The following is a 20,559-nucleotide window of genomic DNA, read 5'->3' as shown; positions in this document are numbered from 1 at the left end:
AATGTTTATCCCCAAATCAAAGTTTACATTTTTGTTTCAAACTGTTATAGTTGTATGCACATTGTGTATTGTAAATATACAAGTACATTTTGTATTTTTAAAGCAAAATTAAAATTATCTAGTAGATTTGTTACCTACACAAATGTCACATATTGTTTTGAACTTATGTGTAAGTTAAAACAAACTTATGTTCTGCACATAACTACATGTACATGTACAAAAATTGTAGTTGCCAAGTGTTCAAGGACTTGGCAAAAGTTTGAAAAATCAGAGGAAAAAACAACAAGGAAAATGCAGCCTAAATCAGCTCCAAAATATGTGAGTCCCAACACGAATTGCATGAGAGATAGCAGTATTGTGTACATGCACATTGAAATACAGAAATATCAAGTACTATGTTTACAAGGAAGTTTTATTTTTAATTGTTATGAAACAGTGTAAACACTCAAACAGGTAAATCGACATGTTTCAGCTTCCATTGGTTTCAATGAAATAATGTCAAAATTACAACTTTGATAAAAAAAAAAACACAATACCTACCACGGTGCTATAATTGGCTGCTAAAGTGTGCTTAGCGGTCGAACGACGAAATCTTTCGTAACCATTTTCGTTTTTGCCCTGTAGATTCCCAAGATCAGCTTCGATTATTATAGTCTTTTCTCCGAATTGATCACTAAATTTTTGTTTCGGAATGTGGAGAGTTCTTGCTGCAGATCCATAACGATAACAATCAATCACAGTAATTAACAATAACAAACAAAACAATGAAAGTAAAAGTTTGTTCACATGATCATGACAATCTGCCATTTTTTGTTTACTGTTATAATTACCTCCCCTTTTGTATGCTAAACCGTACCAATGATTCACCGTCCCAGTCTGATTTTAAAACAAACAACATGTACACTGCCAATAGAAGCGAACACTGGAGGATTCAAAATTCTTGAACCTATTTAACTTTACGAGCAGTTCAAGTTATATCATTTTAAGATTTAGCAGGTCTAATTTAGAACATGTATCACTTCTATATTCATATCAATAAATATAACCTTTATATTTCTTAAAATAGAAGGCATCTTTATAACCACTCTTATTGTTTGCTTCTCATTTTTGATTTTCTGATATCATTGATTCATCTCATTTTTCACGTTTAAATGTGATTTTTTAAATTAGATGTATTGAATAAAAAGAAAAACAGCATCAAATTTGCGACAAAGATACAAGAGTTATGTATGTTTGAATGTAATTAATGCGAAAAGTTATGTTTATATATATTTTTTTCAGGTCTTGCATGATGAATTTTAATATTTCTATACACAAACATGGAACGAGATAATTTTTTTATCAATATTTTCTACCAAAGCTCTTTTAAATTCCGAGTCTGACATTCTTTTGGCAAGTTACCAAGTCTTTTATTATAAGTTTTTTATTGTATGGGTCAATGATCTATGGCGCGGTTTTAAAATGACATGCATTTGACACTTCTTTATTTAAGCAAGAGTCTTTGTGTGAATCAGGCAAAATGGCAAAACCCAGAAACCGATCTTACGACATAAGTTTACTAATACACAACTCCTCTATCGGAAATCACCACTATTAGAATCTCTTACTACAACTCTAAGCATCTTGGAAAATTTTCCTTTATTAGAATGTTAAGTTTTGACCCTTATCTACATGGCTGATAAGTCTGATCTCGAACCTGTGATTTAGACCATTAATTACCACAGGAAAAACATTGCGTGTTATCTTTCAGAAGAGAGGATGTTACGAGAAATTGTCTCAGTAAAAATTGGAATTAATTAAGTTTAAATAAGGTCTTTTGCCAAACATTAACATTTCGCAAGAACAAAACATCTGAAAATCTCCCGCTTTTAGAAAGGATCTCTCGTTTTAGAATTTTCGAAAATTATGTGCCCTTGAAATGTTCATTCGCAGTGCGTTTGAATGAAATTATAACTAATTTAATCGGTACCATTCAACCATTGTGATATGGAAAATTTTGCGCTAATTCATTGATTCTGATGGTACAAAAGTCAAATTGCAGTACTAAAGTGGTGGATTGCCTGACTCTTACAAATGCTACTGACACTTAATTATATGGATATGAGGAACATTAAAAGTATTTATATTTAAAGTACTGAATTAAATTCGTGCCAAACGAATAAGAAAGTACATGGTATTTCCAGTTATTTATACATATCATACCCGAAACCGGTATGGAATGAAAACCAGAAAATGGTATGTTTTTATACTTGGTATTACCTTTGACAAACAAGCTATATATAGTTAGCTTATCTGACCTGAATACTCGGTTATATAATATATGCACGAACATCTGCCCGGGCTTTGATTTACAAGGTCGGACCCGGCATACGCCCTCTAAAATTGGTGAATAACTTGAAATCTCGATTTTTCTTGCATCGCCACGCTTGACCTTAAATTATATTTACGCCCCAAACCTGGAATCTTGTTTCCAGATGAGTAAAATCTGGTAAGCACAAGTTTAACTTTATGTTTATTCACTTCAACCACTAAAATATATCTTGTCTCATCTGTGAGCTATAAACTTAATTCATATCCAACAATTAAATTGTGATGACGACCATAAAACTTAAGTGATGGTATCAACAGAAGCTGAACATAGTCTGTTCATGGACCAGGTGCACCGGTAGGGTAAGCGGCCTCCTCTGCCTTTCTAGAAACACCCGCCGAGTTGCTCATAAAAAGGCAAGTCCGGGGTAGATGAAAGCGGAAAGGAAAACTAGGACACGTTGAACAAATCAGTTTTTATGGTGCAGATGGATAGGAGAACTACATCAGCAATCGATCCTGACCCACAGTAAATCAATAAAAGCACGATATTATTTATTTAATTATTACAATTTTCATCCTTTTGCGGTAATTGGTTCCTGTGTATCATGCAAAGAAGTTTCTTGGTTGTTTTCTTTGTCCCAATAAGGACATCATACGGTAAGTTAAAACAAGTAGCGTAGGAAGTACTCGTAGAATTAAAAAAAAAAAAAACAGAAAGTTTGAAAATGTACACACAGGAATAACAATGAAAAAAATTTCTAATAATAGATTGTAGAAATAACATGAAAAATTAACAAAAATATTTTATTTAAAAATAATTAACTTCCAAGAAGTAATATCATCTTTTTATATACATATATATTACGAACATTTTTTGTATTATGTAGTATTTTTCAAAATTGATACAATGTGTTCTAAACATGTTCAAATAATAGGAAGAAATGTTGTCTGTTACATTTAATGATAATTGTTTTATAAAATTCAATGTCGTTTCACTCCATATTATCATTATGCTTATTGTTTTGACAGTTTGTAAAGGTTAAGAGTTTTGCTGATTGGTTGGTCCTCGATATGTTCACGATCATTTCTCGTGGATGAATTAACTTATACTATTGAATTTAAACTATGTGCATGATTGTTTTAGGTGCACACCCTGTACCACGAATAAAGATGTACCAGTGCGTGTTACAGACGAATCGTTAACCCTATGCTGTAACGCAGAAAACTTGTACGGTTAGCCAGTTTACTTTTTCCGGAATTCGTCAACGAACATCATTAATACCTTTAGGATCCACTCCCAGTCCCAGTACGATATACAAATGCAGTTGATACATGGGGCTGTGGATATTATGGAAGAATTTCTACATACAAATTAACAGACAACAAAGGTATTAAACTAATTATTTTTGTAAGAGAATAGAGTTGGGTCTCTAAATCCATTTTCTTCACCATCAAGAAATTCCGAACATTGGGGTTTTCCTCCACAGACCCATAACCGCTTCCTGATTCAGTTCGTATCACTCCTCTAGCTTATTGGCTCTGCTATACAGAATGTGAAAACAATTACAATACATAAACCCTATTTATCTATAATTCATGGAGTTGTTTCTATTGTACTGTACTTCTTCGCATAAAGAGGCTTGGTTACGTAAGTACTTGTTCTATTTTCAGTTGTAACGAAGAACAGTGGATACAAACTGACGAGATTAGGAAGTGATGTAACATTGACATGGAACGTTACAGCGAAAGATGTTATTATATTTGATCCAACTGGGCAGTCCATACAAGCGTCGAAATGGGAATACAGTGGGAGCACAGTGAAACTTGCCATTCGAAACATAACGAGTGAGAAGAATGGAACTTATGTCTGCGTGTCTAATAACAACAACACACGAGACGCTCTCACAGTTGTAGTTACATGTGGGTTATAAACATTTATAAAAATATATTTTCCATTATTTTATTAATAATTACTACATAAGATCAGCTGCCTGTGTACGGCAAGTAATATTGTATATTTGGTTTTGAAAAAATGGATAGTCTAAGTACAATAATATGTCGGCAGCTATAGTTGCCCAGCAATTAAAACTGTTATATTCATCTATTTATTAAACAAAAAACTGTTTGTTCGGTGAACTTTAGTGATAACAAAGAGATTACTCATTTCCAGAGTTTTACTATAGTTTTCATATAAACCTACATATATGTAGGTGCACTGATATATAACTACATTAATCTTTATACATTGAACGGCTAGACCTTTTGAATTTCCTTTTCTGAAGATGTTTTGTTTTTATCAAGAACTCAGTAAGGGTATTAGGAATGTAATTGGCGTGTAATAAAATAAATTGATATTTAGAAAAATCTCTACAACCAAAATGTTCATTATATGGGATGTTCGAAACACCAAGTGCTTTTTGAAGAAGTAAACTTACTCCTTTTTTTTTAAAAAAAAAAGCAAAAACAAAAACAAAGAAAAACTAGGAAAATGAATAAATTTATTAAGGTTATCATACAACAAAAATTGATACACATTCTTACAGAATATATATTGTCTAAAAATGTCAATTGAAAAACTGCTATTTTTGCTTAAACCAATTTGGAATAAATATTGCCATGTGTCAAGTGTTTAAGGATACAAAGTTATGACTAAAAGACTAATTTTTACTTCTTTTTTTCAACAGATCAACCGACTGCTCCATTCATAAGAGCATTGACACCAACATTTTCTGGATCATACATGAAAGTTTCACTTTCATGTGAAACGACATCACCCTCAGCTGCGCCTCCTTTTTATAAACCCCGACAAAATGTTTCATGGGTATACTCACAAACATTAAATCATAAAATTTACCGACCATGGTATGGAAATACCCTTCGAATAGAAAGAGTAATCAAGGGAACCAAGGTTATAGCGATAATCAAAAGAATTTAATCCAGGGACAAAGACCAGACATGGAAAACAGATATACACAACAAAGAACATTAAGTAACTAAAATCATACATACAAAGTAACAAAAGTAAATGAGCAACTCGGACTCCACTAAAAACTGGGAGCATGGACCAGGTGCACCGGTAGGGTAAGCGTCCTCTGCTTTTCTAGAAACACCCGCCGAGTTGCTCATAAAAAGTCCGGGGTAGACAAACGAGGAAAGGAAAACTATGACCCGTTGAATAAATCAGTTTTCATGGTGCTGATGGATACACCATAACGATCCACGAGTTCATGATGACGACCATAAAACTTCTGTAGTGATGACTTCAATCTTGTAGCAACATAACCCTGTTCCAGAAGCCTATTTGTTAGAGTTCTAGCGCGATATAAAAAGTCTGCGTAGTTTCGGCAAGCTCTGGCATAACGTATGAGTTATGACATGAACACTCCATACGCAGGAGCCGAAGGGATGTTGCCACAGATGAAAGGAAAGTTGACAATTCTGAATGAAAAGTCATCACGTTTGTCGTAAAGTTTGGTCAATAGTTTTCCTTTACCATCGATTTCTAAGTGTAGGTCAAGATATGAGGCTGACTTCACAGTGTCTGTAGTATCCTTTATCTCAAGTTCTTTTCGGTAGATGCGATGTATCAAATCCCCGAAATTAGGATTGTTTAAAGATAATACGTCAACCATATAGCTGAAACTGAGATTGAAGGATCTAGCCAAACGATATTCTTTCTTTCTGATCAGATCAGCCTGAATTGTGATTCTATGATACCAAGACCTATATTTTGCTCCATAGAAGAAGTGCAAGGAGAATGGTCACCAACTTCATACAAGTATCCACACGAGCTTTTTTGTCGTATTTCTAAACAAGCACAATCTCCAGCTAATCGATTTATTAGTTATTTCAAAACTTTTTATGCGGAAAAGTAAGGATTCACGAAAATTTTAATGCCTTTGGTCAGTAAGCGACTTTCTAAGCGACGACATGTCATTTTTAAAACAACGTTCCTTTATCTAATATGGACGGAGCGTCCGTGTATGATTAATGCAAGACCAGAAAAAATATTCTGACTTGTCGACACGGAAGTAGACCATTGCGCATGCGCAAGTGCAGAGCTGCAGTTTTGTGGAAAATACAAGAGCCTAAAATCATATTATGTTTTATATGACGAATGCAATATTAATTAAAAGAAATCCAGTTAGTTTTTTTCGGTATTGTAGGTTCGCTTAAGCCTGCAACTGCAGCACCATCTGTAGATTGTATTGCAAACCAACAGAAAGAATCTGGAGTCATTGTAGGGGCTACATTTGGAGGTAGTTTTACTGTATTTTCAAAACAAGAGGCTGCCAGGTATCTGAATCACTCACCTTGTTTTTTTTTTTCCTTTTAGAGGCAATAATTCTAACAAAGGAGTTGTCTGACAATTTTGACTTAATGAAGACTTTGGTAGGACTTGTCATAAGGATCATTTTATCAATAAAAAGTTTCATTCTATCTATAATTATAGTTTTCAAGATATTGGCTGAAAACGAAAAAAAAAGTCATGTTTCACCTCTTAAGGGCAATAACTCTTACATGGAGTCGTCTGACAATTTTGATCCCTGGGAGACATTTGCAGACCTTATAATAAGGATCATTTCAGCAATTTAAAGATACTGGCGAAACCTATCGGTTTTAGAGATATATGCAAAAAAAGCACTGTCTGACCCCATGTTCTATTTTAAGTAACGGCGGTCATGTTTTTAACACATCAAAAAACCAAACGGTCATTTTGTGCAGGATACTGTAAGAAAGAATCATCTGAAGTTTCATCCTAATCCATTCAGTAGTTTCAGAGGAGAAGTTGTTTGAAGAAATTGTTAAAGACGGCGACGGACACCAAGCCTACGGTCAGGTGAGCTAAAAGGATATGTTTCTTCAATGAATGCATACTTTTCTATATTTACGTAGGGTAAAGCTTATATTTTAATTTAGGCAATGAGGTTTTTTTTCAAAAGTATGCGTGCAGATATTTTGCATGTGCAATCTGAAATAAAGAACTCATCACTCGTGCATTCAGAACTATTTGATGGTGAATTTGACACCATGAATTTGATTTTAAGTGGATGGGTTCTCGGGAGAATTTTAAAATAAATATTTTGATTCACGCTTTTTTCGACAAGGAATATTATGGTTTTGAAGGTGTGAGAAAAAAATATTCTTTTGAAAATCAAATCACTCAGATCCAAACATAATGGTCATAAATGAAAATGAATAATTTGATCCGATGTATGTATACGCCCCCTCAACTTCAAATGACCCCTTAGGAGTTTCGTACCTCAATACTCTAAGTCAGAACATATCTTGTCGGCCTATCTCTAAAATTGCTGTAGTATTATTAGGTTCTACATGTACCTTTCTATTTAATTATCTTATAGTTAAAGATTAAAAAAAAGCGAGTGTGTCACCACTCTGAAATACGTAAATTAATACGCATAGTATTTCTATTTAGTAATCTTGGGAGTTGTGGTTTTGGCAATCTTGACCTATGTGTTCTGTTACAGATACGGTAGAGGGTAAGCTAATTTATAAGTTTTTATCTACGTCTTTAAACTTGTTCACTGCTCTAATCATAACCACTCATTTCTTCGCCTCGGCGATTGCAATTAAGAATAGACTGCTTATGTAATCATGTCTACGTGTAAATATGGAGTTGTTTTGAAATATTTGTTTAAATAAAAGGATATTATAAAAAATAGAATTAGTTAAAACTGTATTGCATGTGAAGAATGGCGCCTAAGAGGAGCTAGTAAATGAGTACCTGCGACCATCAAATTAAGATTGACGAGGATAAATATTTTTACAATACAGTTACACCCATTCTAACGCTTCTGAGAGGTTCATTCGTGTCCAACCCAATAACGACGTACGTCACCCAGTGAAATCTGTCGTTGCAAAGAATGTAGCATACGATAATAGATTTAGACATTACAACTTACTTGTTTTATCCAACTTCTCTATTCCTAAAAATAATACAATGATTCAAAGCGTCGACCAAGCCGCGTCCTAATGATTTTTAATTGATCTAATTTTATTTTCAATGACAGTGTAATACATCAAAGTCCATATATTTCTTTTTAGTTGCCGTAGTCATATCCGAAATGTATGCTGCCTGCCAAAGTGTTGCGAAAAAGGTACCTTACTTCATTTAATCTTTTCTTCAAAGGAGTATGTTCAGAAAATATCAAAATCAGCCCCAAAAACTAAAGTGTTTCAAACAAATTTTAAAAGTGCATAATTCATTAGTTGAATACGTGCCGTCAGTAAAAACAAAGTTTCATTGCAGTTAATGCATGTGTTGCACTAAAAATTGTAGATGAAAAAACGGCAAAATAAAAAAAATAATAAAATTGCTTACCTCATGAGACATTTTTATGTAGAAAATATAGAGTGCATTTGTCGAACTCTTTGATATTTATACAAAAAATAGCCTACTGTACTATCACAACTCCTGACAAAAGATTTTGTTGATCATAGCTTGCACTCTATATATTATGCTGCATGTTAGCGTAAAACCCCGTCTTGCTTGGTTTGCACATAGTTTTCAGTTGTTTCTTTTGTAATTTGTTGCACGAATGTTATAATATTTCATAGTACAGTTAAAACATTCTTAAAAAGTTGCATACAAATATGAACATTTGGGGTGCTAAATCATTCTTCGTAGCGGATCCAGGGCAGTGTTCTAGGGTTGGCACCCCTTTTTTATTGTCGGAAACTTTTGTATGTTTTGTGTAAAATGTTGGAAAAAAATGAGCATATGATAATCTGGAACATCCCCTCCCATCATAAATCTGGACAGAAACACTCTTATATAAGTTACTGGATCCGCTCCAAATACTTAGTCTCCAAAATAGTTTATGACTTCTTTTGATTTTTTTTCAGACAATTTCACATATGTTTTGACAGTGCCGAACTCAACCAACATACCAGAAAACGAACAGGAAGGAGGGATAGAACGTGATGTAATTCGGCTCTACAATATATCAGAGATACCAGTTCATCAAAACGATGAGGTCATAAAACCAGGCCCTCCGTCTCCTGATGTCACAGAAGAAGCAAATGAAAATGATACACAAGGTATAATTACACATCTCATTTACTTATACGATATTCAATAGGTATATTCAATAATCAAAATAAAAAAAACAGATATATGATCCGACTGTATCTGTAAATTTTAATTCATAATTTTACCAAATTATACCTACACAGCTGAGGGGTGTGTGGGGGGGATTTATAAAATTATACCTACACAGCTGAGGTGTGCGGGCTGTAAAATGATCGCATGCTTCTTACCATTGCTTATGAATAGGAAAGCAGAAGGACCTTTACTAAATACAGCATATCGATAGTACCACGTCAATTTTTGTATTAAGAAAAAAGCAGCATATCTTTGAGCAATTGCGTATCCAAGTCAGGACCCTTGTTTATAATCGAAAAGTTAGCTGATTATATAGAATAAATTGAAAATCACTGTCGCGCTACAATCCTCTTCCCTATCATTAAGCCGTGAGCGGGTCCGCTTATCGGGACTTTGTGGATCGGTCGTTAGTGTACTTTCCATTAAATGTTTCCAATTTCCCGAATTAATCTGTTTATGTTGACCCTTCTAAGATATTTCGCATGATAGCCTAGTTCATTTATAAATTTAATATAGAAAAAACAGAACCAAACGATGTCGTTTCAGTTTTAGAGAATTCAGAAAGTTATGTGGATAATCGCCCGGAACTGGTTGTTGAATTGGAAAGATGTAAATATAGCTTATTACGATACCAATCGGAACTTCTCAGCCTTTCTCGATACACAAGAGAAAAACGTGTAGTGAAAATGGCCGAGTAGTTCCAATATTTATATCGTGAAACCGAACCCCTAACCGAACCCCTTTTGGACTGTCCATGTGTTTGGTTTAGAGAGGTTTTGGTTCACCAAGTTTTAAACAAATAATAGCATTTAAATTTATATTTAAAGGGACTTTAAAAAAATTATGATTTAGACAGAATTTCGGATTATTCGACGTTCGATTAATTTAGATAGGTTGCTAAGTTACCATGAATACACGTAGTAGTATATAGTAGGTATGACGCAAAACGATTAAGCGAAACTTCATAAGTATCTTAACTAAGATTTCTTTGCTTTATTTCAATGTACTTGCATTTTGCATCACTAAAAAGTAGAGAAAAGTGTTATAAAATGTAGAAAAAACATTATGTTGTTTTTTTTTTGTTTGTTTCAATGAAAAGCCTTCGGTAGTACGGTCTATAAACATTGCTTTGAGACTACCTTCAAATTGAACATTTCACGTAGAGATGATTGAATGATTTTGAAAATACATGTATTTAAAGTTGAACTAATTAAAATTTGAATGTAATAATGGTGCGTTCACACGGTCAAATAATGCGCATTCAATGCGAATTTTAATTCAGTTGCGCATTCGCACGTATGAAACGAATTTCCAATGCATATTGAAATAATGCGCATTATTGAATTAGCTTAGGATTCGTTTTCGATATTGAATTCGCATTCAATTTGCATTCAAAAGTCGTTTTAACGGATGACATTCTTAAAATAATTGCGTGATTTATCAATGCGAATTTAATGTTTTCACGTGTGTGAACGCAAAGCGTATTCAAATGCGCACTGAATGCAAATTCCGCGTGAACGCAGCATAACAATGAAATTAGGAATAAAATCATCTCAAAAGAGTACAATCATGTTTTTCATCTAGGTTTGAATGGTCTCTGTAGATTGATTGATATGAGAGAGATTCCATTTGATGTCCGTAGAAGCCACATATTTGATGACATGATAAAACTTTATACCGACCAAGATATTCTACGCTATCATCTTCACGTCTGTTAAAGGAGAATGTGGATCAGACTGGGGTGGCGTTAATCGTGACGTATTTACAACGTTTTGGAACACTGCTGTAGAGACGCACTTCCAAGGACTGTACGTACACGTGCCACACCCTTTCATTGATCGATATGGGCAACGAGAACCAGTTCATCAATCTTGGTCGGATACTAACACATAGTACCGCCATCCTCGGTTTCCTTCCAGTTAAACTTAGTAAATATTCTCTCATGGTAATGATTTACAATACAACAGTAGACAATGGCGCATTGCTTGATGATTTTCTGTATTACGTTGATGAAAAAGAGAGCAAACTTCTTAAAGATGCTCTTGAAGATTTTTCAAAACTTACCGATGAACAATCTTCTGAAATTCAAGAACTGTTAATACGTTTCGATATGGGCTGTGTACTCAAACAAGAGTCCTTTAAAGATAACCTTCTAATGGTTGCAAGAAATGAACTTTGTATTAAACCAAGATCTTTGTGTGAAAAGATGAGAGAAGGTATTCCCAATGACCACTTTGAAAGATTCAGGTGTCACTTGTCGGTTGATCACATCGACCTTCTTCATTCAAGGCTAAAACCAACGACAGAAAATGTTTTGCGCGTTATCGAACCGATCGTCGCTTTTGGTAGTTTGTCAGTACAACAGCAAAAAAAGTTTACGAATTTTTCCGAGATTTTATAGGAATTCTCAGTGAAGATGAACTTCAAGACCTTTTACAGCTAATTACCGGACAAAGCTGTGTGCCAAAGACTAATATTACAGTCATCTTTTCTGATTTGACAGGTATTCAGCGGCGACCTTTATTCCATACTTGTAGTTACACGGTGGAACTTCCGGAATCCTACTCCGATTATCGTGACTTTGATAATGAGATGAAAGCAGTAATGCAGTGTTCCCAGTCAAAGGAGTTCACTATGGCATGATTTTGATAGAAGTATACAGAATAGGCCGTTTCTTGTTAACTGCGGGGTTATCAACTAGCACGTTTGACATAGCTTGGGGTACAGCCAAATTTTAAACAAAGTGCTGATAGCACTGGTAGTTTTTGATTCTTGTGAAAATTGTAGCATGAAAAATTTTTCAAAGATTATATGATGTTAAATAAAATTGTGATCATACATTGCATTTAAAATACTATTAAGAACTGTCCTTTTTTAATATGTATAAACTGAGAGTCAATCCATACAAAAATATGCACTACTAATCCAACTTCTCACACATTTACAATTTTTTATTCCATTTACCGTTTTCCCCAATTTTAAATCTACCCAAAAGTTAATTTGCATTTACATTCAAAAGCTATATTAACAGAGTATTTTACTACATAACAATTATACTAAATAAAACCAATATTAGCTTAAGAAAAATAATTTTTTTAACACAAGATTTTCAAAATCTAGCTTTTATCAATTTGAATTTTCCCGCCAATTTTACTTGGTTAAAATCACTGCTTATAAATGGTCAAATGTTATTGATAGGATGGGGAATTTGACTTATAAGTGTGTTAAAATGAAAATATTGAACACATTTTATCTTTCCAGTTACATATCTGCAAGAAATAAATTCCCTAAATGTACATAAATTTATTACTAAATATCTTTCAAGGCCAAAAAGGAGTCCATCAAATCTTGAGTTTAAATATGAAGACTAGATCTTAATTTTATTTGCATAAATAATAGAATATTATTGAGCAGGTGATTGCAAGGAACATATTTACTTGTTATAAAGGGGGTATTGAGAGATATAAAAGGTATTAGATTATGTTACTATATTTTGTGTAGTGTTCAGAAATAGTAGGGAAGTTCCAGTGATAGACCTGTGACATAAGGTATTTTGATACTGAAGAATCAAAAACCCAAAAAGGATCAACTACATGTATTAAGGTTTTGAGAGTAATATGGAATCTATGCTATAAAAAATAATATTTACTGATTTTTATACGACCTAAAAAATGAGTTCGTATAATGTTATGAGCCTCACGTCGTCTGAGGACACTACGTTTCCGTGCGATAACTTTGTGGTAATGAAATTTTAGTATGATTTTACTTACCACTGAAGGAAGGTTCCTATTTAATTTAGAGTTTGTGGCCCCTACCGTTTTAGAATAAGGGGCCAAAAAGGGTAAAAATATGTGTTTTATTAAATCCATGTAGAATGTTTGTTTTTCTTCTGATTGTGATTATTCCTTTTTTATTGAGTTCCTTATTTAATTCTGGTAAATACATGTAACAAGCAGATTTTATGGGTTTCGTAAAGCTTTTTAATTTAACTTGCTAGAGTAATTTATGTTTGCAACCTTTAGTACATATTTTTTTTTTCAAATCTATAGAGAAATGTAGGCATAATAACACTTACAAAACACATCCCTCGGAAATTTCAATTTCGAAATTTAAGGGAGATAACTCAGTTATTATTCAGTGCTTTTTTTCATCAATTTAGATCGAAGATCAGAATTGATATAGCACTCGCCAGAGCCTTTAAATTTGTAAAGCCTGATAGCATCTGAAATTATCTTACACGACCGCAGGAAAGTAGTTCTATATTGGCATACTCCATTAAGATTCAAATTCAGAAATTTAGGTCACCTTGATTGGTATTTATTATATATCAAACTCAATTCTATATATTATTTACGCCAATAAACGACCTTTACTGAGAACTGAATATGCTTATTAATTCGGTTCGCATTAACAACGATCCAATTAAAAATAGTTCACATCTTACCTCATCAGTACCTGTTTATTTCTATGCATTTACCCGAATAAACCAGTCGTTCAGAGTCGCCTGTTTATTTTTAATAATAATTCATTTGATGCTTACCGAGAAATGAAACCCTGCGAGATCGTAAATAGTCAGCAATCATAGAATTGAAATATAAAAAGGAATACCGAGTACCAATTGAAATAGCTGTCCTCTGATATTTCATGCAGGCCCTGGCGGATAAAAGGGGTGCATGTGGTTCCGATCAAGAAACTTGACTAAAGAAAATGGGTTGAAGGTATTATTTGCCGCTCATAATTTGGTCATTTTTACAAAGGGGTCGGATAACCCCCCAGATACATCCTGACGTATCTCCCACTGTAGCGTGTATTTTTATTACGGTTACCGCCTCGGGACATCGGAAGCCAGGAGATGACAAATAAAAATGAAACTCCGCATGGACGATAGCGTAAGAATTTCCGTCATGCATTGTGTCATTTTTTGGTCTGGTGTTGTTGCTTTTTTTCTTAATCATTCTTAATCTATTTGACTATTTTGGCAAATGTTACGTATATGTTATTATAACAGAGCTGTGGGTGCATGGCCAATGTTCCTGCACTAGACACGATTGTTAAAATTATATTCTAAGACTTTATGGTTTACGGGTGTGTTACTGTAAGTGTCTTTGGAACTATGTGTCCACTAACTAAGTGTTTTTACATGAAATATGCATGTCGGAGGAATAATTTGTGGCAATTGAGCTATATAGCTTAGTAACTGAGAAAAGTAGCTAGTTGAGAGGATCATGTATCTATGGATATGATTTATTTCAATGATTTAACACACAGTTACGACCTGAGGGTCGATCAATTGAATTTCGACCTAATTATTTAACAAGAGGCTCCCAGGTGCCTGAATCGCTCACCTGGTTGAATTTTGCCTTTCAAGAACAATGAATTAAACAAGAAGTTGTCCAACAATTTTGACTCAAGAAAACTTTGATAGGACTTATCATAAGGATCATTTCAGTAAATGAAAGTCTAAATCTATCACAGTTTTCAAGGAAAATAACTCTTATAAGAAGGCATCTTTTATGCCTGAAGACTTTTGTAGTCCTAAGAATAAGGATTGTTTCAGCTATTGAAACAATTTGGCTTAACCTGACCCCTATGTTCTATTTTTAGTAACGGCGGCCATGCTTTTCAACAGATCAAAAATCCCCACATCAGTTCTATACATGATACCCCAAGGAGCATTCATACAAAGTTTGATTCCAATTGGTCAAGTAGTGTCAGAGGAGAAGATTTCTGAAAGAAATAACATTAAAAATAGCAAAAAATGTTGAAAAAGGGCAATAACTTCAACATGGCAAAATAGATTACAATGAAAATTTGACCGTAGATAGATCTCATCATGCTGAACACTTTAACCCCATGTCAGAATTTGGCTAAACCTAACAGTTTTGGAGTTATATGCGAAAAACTACTGTCTGACCCCTATATTCTATTTTTAGTAATCGCGGACATGCTTTTCGACAGATCAAAAATCCCCACAACAATTCTATGCAGGATACCCCAAGGACCATTCATACCAAGTTTTGTTCCAATTGATCCAGTAGTTTCAGAGAAAAAGTTTTGAAAAATTGTTAACAACACCGACAAGCGACAACGGACGCCAAGTGATGGCAATAGCTCACTTGGCCTATCGGCCAGGTGAGCTATTAACTGAGAATGGCCAACAAGTAGATTGCAGTTCAATTATGCACTATGTCCAAGAGTTCTGTATACATTCATCTAGGTGTTCCATGTAAACTGATATCGAACCTGAATATTACACAAACTGGTGCACTGTTATGATGAATCATGAATTTGTGTGTGTGTGTTTAAATGACCTTTGTAATCAGAATGGTGAATTTAAAAAAGTAAAACAGAAAGTTCAATATTAAATATTCATAACAATAAGATTTTGTTGAGATGTGTTTGAATTCGATCCCCGTACTTTCCTTTTATTCTATATTTTTGTACTTTGATGAAAAAAATTCAAACGATCAATATAAACAGATTCATTATATGAGTACTTTGATTTCAAAACTTGTCAAGAGAAAAGTTGCTACAAAAGCACAAATAAAATATTTAACAAAAACTGAGGAAAGAACTAATTTTGTATATGACGTGATACAATTTTTATTTTAAATAAATGATTTATTCCATTATCTAAAGTTTAATGTACATCAAGTATTAAATCACAATTTTTATCATATAAAACATATTTAGCAAACATACTCAACAATACATGTATAACAAAAACACAAGACTTCACATTCTCATTTATAATCCAACACTGAAAATATCACTGGAATTTTATCATTTGTTACAAACCTAATTTTCTTCCACTTTTAAAGCAAAATTCCTCTTTTTCATATTTTGATTTTACCAGTTTAGCCCCATCCTTTGCAAGTCTCTAGTCTCTGGTTCCATTACTAAATACATTTATAAATATATAAATAAAAAAATATGCATCATCTTCTACTTTTTTACTTTCAAGTTTCATAAAAATCACATTTTAAAGTTTTTAAACAGGAAAATATCATCCTGTGTACAATGGATTTACCAGCAAAATATCTGCAGTGTTGTCACTCACAATACATCTAAATCATTCCAGAACAAACACAATTTTGCACAAAATTTCTGAATTTTTTAGGATCTTTACGTGAAGACTAAAACATGAACAATTGTATTTTTTTAATAAATGATACAACTATGTTTATAACATCACCAAAAAAGTCTTTTTTTTCTTATCAAAATCACTATTGTTTTTAAAAGTCTCGTATCAATTTTTCGTCATATGGAAAAAAAGTAATCAAGGGAACCAAGGTTATAGCAGTAATCAAAAGAATGAAATCCTGGGACAAAGATGAGACATGGAAAACAGACATACACAACAAAGAACACAAAGTAAGTAAAATCATACACACAAAGCAACAAAAGCAAATGAGCAACTCGGACTCCACTAAAAACTGGGAGCATGGACCAGGTGCACCGTATTTATTAAACAAAGAATCAATTAGCATTTGCAATCATCATTCACACCAGAGCTTTCAGACCATTGGATAGTATTGACAATGGCTATGGTTTAAACAATCATTCTTTAATAGAAAGAGAAATAATTTTTCATGGGTACAAGCACTTAAACTTAGTATATGTAGTAGCCAAATTCGCTGGCCTTGAACTTTGACTACCCAACAGTTTATAAATAAATCCTTCAGGGAAAAAATGCATGATTCTATACATAAATAACATGAAAATCCATTTATATGCCAAATTAATTAGAACCGAAATTTCCTGATCTTAATGGGTGAAAATCAACACCTTATTTATTGCATTACTTTAGTACATTCAGATCACGAATGTGTTAAAAATGCATTCTTTTCGAGTATTAATCGTCAAATAGTGTCAAATTTCTAGATCTACAAAAAAATTTAAATCAAATTATTGTCAACCAGGATAAGTATTGGTTGAATAGAAAAGATATATTTAATATTTAGTCATGCACTACAAGGTTTAAATTGAATGATGATATTCTTCTTGTTCTATTCCTGTCCCCTTGGTATAATGAAGGACATATTATCAGCTGTTACTCCCCATGATACACGATTCAACTGGAAAATAACAATCCATGCAGTTAAAATAGCAGTCCATACAAACGTTCCAATCATTGATCTGAGCACATCTGGAAATATAAGAAAAAGAATAAATACTAAATTGTAAACAATCAGCAAATGATAGAAATAACTGTAGAGGTCAAAGTTCCTGACATTGACCTTTGACCTCTAGATTGGGATCCTATAAATAGTAAGAGAAATGGAAACTCAACTGCAGCTAACTAGTTACATTATTTAATTATTGCAGTCTATGACTAAAACTGTTGGCTAATACCCCAAATAAAAATTTCAACAAATTTCCTCTATTTATTAAAATGGTTCACAAGGCATAGCTTGATACAACATGTACAACACATGTAAATATTCATATTAAATATTTGTCAAATTTCTCCATAATATGAGGTGCATATCTGAAATATGTATATTAAGTTTAACACTGTGCAAAGTTTGAATAGGTTGGTTCAATACATTTTAAGTTACAGATTACAGAAAACATGTCATACTGAGTCAAGCAACTACTTAAGCTGCTTTCACTAATGGTTGTGCAGGTACAAATTTGAGTAATACATACAAGACCTGATCTGTTTCTGTTCTTCATATTCATCTTTGATGAATGCTTCTTTGAAAAACCACACTGAGTTGATAAACCACAGGAATGGCAGGAGTGCAAAGCCCCCTTAAAGTGAATATGCAAGGTAAAAGATTAGAAAAGACATATCAATAAATGAGTTGCATGTTTGAAATTTGCTATGCAATCACAATAATTTCCTCCAAACCACCATTATTCTTTAATTTTTATCACAATGGCCTGTAAATGACATTGTAATTAAATAATTCTTTATTTCCCCAAAACTGACACTTCAAGAAAAGTTTGGGTACAATTTAGGTCAGTAGGCAACATTTTTTTTTCATGTAGGTAAAATTTAAGCATGTGATATACATTGCATCTCAAATGCATTTTGAAAAGGAAACAAAAATAAATTTTCAATCAAAACTTTCATTAAAAAATTACAATAACGTTTTTTTGTGTTGGAGGAAGTTGACTGGATTGGTCAGCATTGGGAAAAAAAGTATTCCTTATGGGGTCACTTATTTCCTTATAGACATTTCTTAGTCAATGATGGGTTGGGAGCCAAACATACAATGTACAAGTACATGTACAAAAATGTATCAGTGATTCAGTATAAAAAAAGTTAAGGGTTGCAGGATCAGAGGACATTTTGCTAATTACTGAAGGCTTTTCATTTTGAATTATCAACAATCAGAATGTAAGTATGTCACATACCTGTAAAGTACCTTGTACTTTTATTTTACAAATGTAGACCAAAGCAAAGAAGAGTTGTACTTGTGTTGTGACAAACTAAGGATAAATTGGTTCTTCTTCAGTTTTAAGGTGTCTGGCACATTAACATGATGAAACAAAGTGATGAGGTTTATTTACAATGTACATACTCGTATACAATTTTTTAAACCAACACAATCAAAATTGTGATGATATATAGAATCTTTATTAAACAAATTTCTGGCCAGAACAGGTAATATACATGTAAAAGGAAGTTTAACATACCTATATAATACTTCCTGCATAGGTCTAGCTTGTTTTCATTGCTTACTTTCCTTAAATCCATTTTTCTAGTTTAATTAGATTGACATCCAAAACAAATTCTTTCAATCTGACACTTCATGTGATGTGATAATTTATCTAGTCCAGCTGAAAATGAAAGCTTATCACCAGTTATGTCACTATGAATTGGAAAAACACATGAACACTGGAATGGAGTAACAAAATATATGTTGCTACAAGGTTGGAGTAATTACTCTCTGAAGTTTTATGGTCATCATCATGAACTCATGGATCATAACAGTGCATCCATATGTATCATGAGATTTGTTCATCATGCCTTTTTGCTTCTACCCCAGGGCCAGGCTTGCCATTTTATAAATTATTAACAACTCTGCAATTACCCTACTGAATTACCATGTATGTTCTCCCAGTTTTAAGTGGAGTTTTTTTTTAATTACTATTATTATTATTATTTGAACGCGTTATTTGGTTACTTCATGGATTTTTACTGTTGACGTTGTGTCAAAGTGTTTTCTTTGTCAAGACTTTACCATCGGCATCGGATTTTATTATTTTGACTTCTGCTCGAATTTTGGTTTTCTGGATTATCTTTCTAAACAAAATAAGATTGTGAAACTAACGTGTTAAGTACCATAATATGATTATGAAAGGACATTTCAAAACTCACATTTCTAATGTTTTCGACGTATTTTCCCCTTTCATGTTTGATTAATTTCCGGATTTAAGGTGTGATAAACGTCATCAATAAATGTGTACCCTTTATCGGACGTGATAATTAAAGACCCGAGAAGTCCGGGAAAGATCGGCGACTATCAGAGAAGTCCGGAGGCAAATGGAGCTTCGGGTTTTCGTTTTCTTAACTTTTCATCGTAGTTTTCATGATTAGTAAGCAATATGCATAGTTTTATTGACAAAAAAAATAAATCTAGTGGTTCATATCAGAAATTAAATTAAATTTTAAATTTTAAAACTGTATGAAGTCCGAACAGTGAGGTACGCAAGTCGATTCCGGCGAGATCATGATTTAAATACGGAGAAAGCAGTTGTAATCGATCATTTATTCTTATATTGAGACGAATCAAAAGAAATAATTATGATTATGTCGCTTTTATGTATTGTTATGTAACTTCCTTTCTCATAAAAAAACGAAAAGAATGGTTCATGAGATCTTAGAAGAATTGGTTGCATTTCTTTTATGTATTTTGTCTTCTGGAGCAACTGTTTAACTGGTCACGAAGATTAATCATTTCTATAGACAATCAAAGTACTCATGTACTGAATCAATTTATATCGATAGTTTCGATCATTTTTTGCGTCTCAAATTATTGTCAAAATTGAAAACATGTGGATAAAAGGAAAATACGGAGACTGATTTCAAACATTTCTAGACATAAGCTTATTGTTGTAAATGGCCATTATTGAACTTTTTCACTTATTTTTAAATTCATCATTCTGAT

The 20,559-nt window shown here is 33.1% G+C and overlaps 2 protein-coding genes and 1 pseudogene across 4 annotated transcripts in view; 1 reads left to right on the top strand and 2 right to left on the bottom strand.

Annotated features, from left to right (window-relative positions):
- The window catches only part of LOC148617221 (sortilin-related receptor-like), a 59,236-nt gene extending 58,381 nt beyond the window's left edge, over window positions 1–855 (bottom strand). For both annotated transcript variants that reach the window (XM_088584716.1, XM_088584717.1), the window contains exon 1: window positions 541–855. In XM_088584716.1, coding sequence (XP_088440842.1) covers window positions 541–807 — 267 coding nt within the window. In that variant the 5' untranslated portion in view covers window positions 808–855. The remainder of the gene's footprint in view (window positions 1–540) is intronic.
- Window positions 856–2,915: 2,060 nt separating this feature from the next.
- LOC148617220 (uncharacterized) lies at window positions 2,916–14,110 on the top strand (annotated as a pseudogene). The gene is made up of 8 exons (XR_015922499.1): window positions 2,916–2,967; window positions 3,982–4,230; window positions 6,477–6,569; window positions 7,748–7,811; window positions 8,377–8,429; window positions 9,178–9,372; window positions 9,953–10,045; window positions 11,021–14,110. The product of XR_015922499.1 is annotated as an uncharacterized LOC148617220 (transcript).
- A 1,904-nt stretch (window positions 14,111–16,014) lies between these two features.
- On the bottom strand, window positions 16,015–19,894 carry LOC148617219 (gamma-secretase subunit pen-2-like). Its single transcript, XM_088584715.1, has 4 exons — window positions 19,770–19,894; window positions 19,085–19,228; window positions 18,089–18,193; window positions 16,015–17,585 (listed from the first exon to the last, which is right to left on the bottom strand). Exons 2-4 carry the CDS (start codon window positions 19,143–19,145, stop codon window positions 17,446–17,448), a joined length of 306 nt encoding a protein of 101 aa, XP_088440841.1. The 5' UTR covers window positions 19,146–19,228; window positions 19,770–19,894; the 3' UTR covers window positions 16,015–17,445.
- Between the last annotated feature and the right edge of the window lie 665 nt (window positions 19,895–20,559).

Source organism: Perna viridis, chromosome 5 (assembly GCF_037379345.1).
Source record: "Perna viridis isolate PV_CMFRI_1.1 ecotype Kerala chromosome 5, ASM3737934v1, whole genome shotgun sequence".
NCBI lineage: Eukaryota > Metazoa > Mollusca > Bivalvia > Mytilida > Mytilidae > Perna > Perna viridis.
This window is presented reverse-complemented; position numbering and strand designations above follow the sequence as displayed.

Excerpts from the sequence above, each read along its gene's own strand:
- LOC148617219 (XM_088584715.1), bottom strand. The coding sequence starts at position 19,145 with ATGGATTTAAGGAAAGTAAGCAATGAAAACAAGCTAGACCTATGCAGG. Across the intron at positions 18,194-19,084 it reads ATGCAGGAAGTATTATATAG|GGGGCTTTGCACTCCTGCCA; the intron begins GTATGTTAAACT and ends ATTCACTTTAAG. Across the intron at positions 17,586-18,088 it reads ACAGAAACAGATCAGGTCTT|ATGTGCTCAGATCAATGATT; the intron begins GTATGTATTACT and ends TTATATTTCCAG.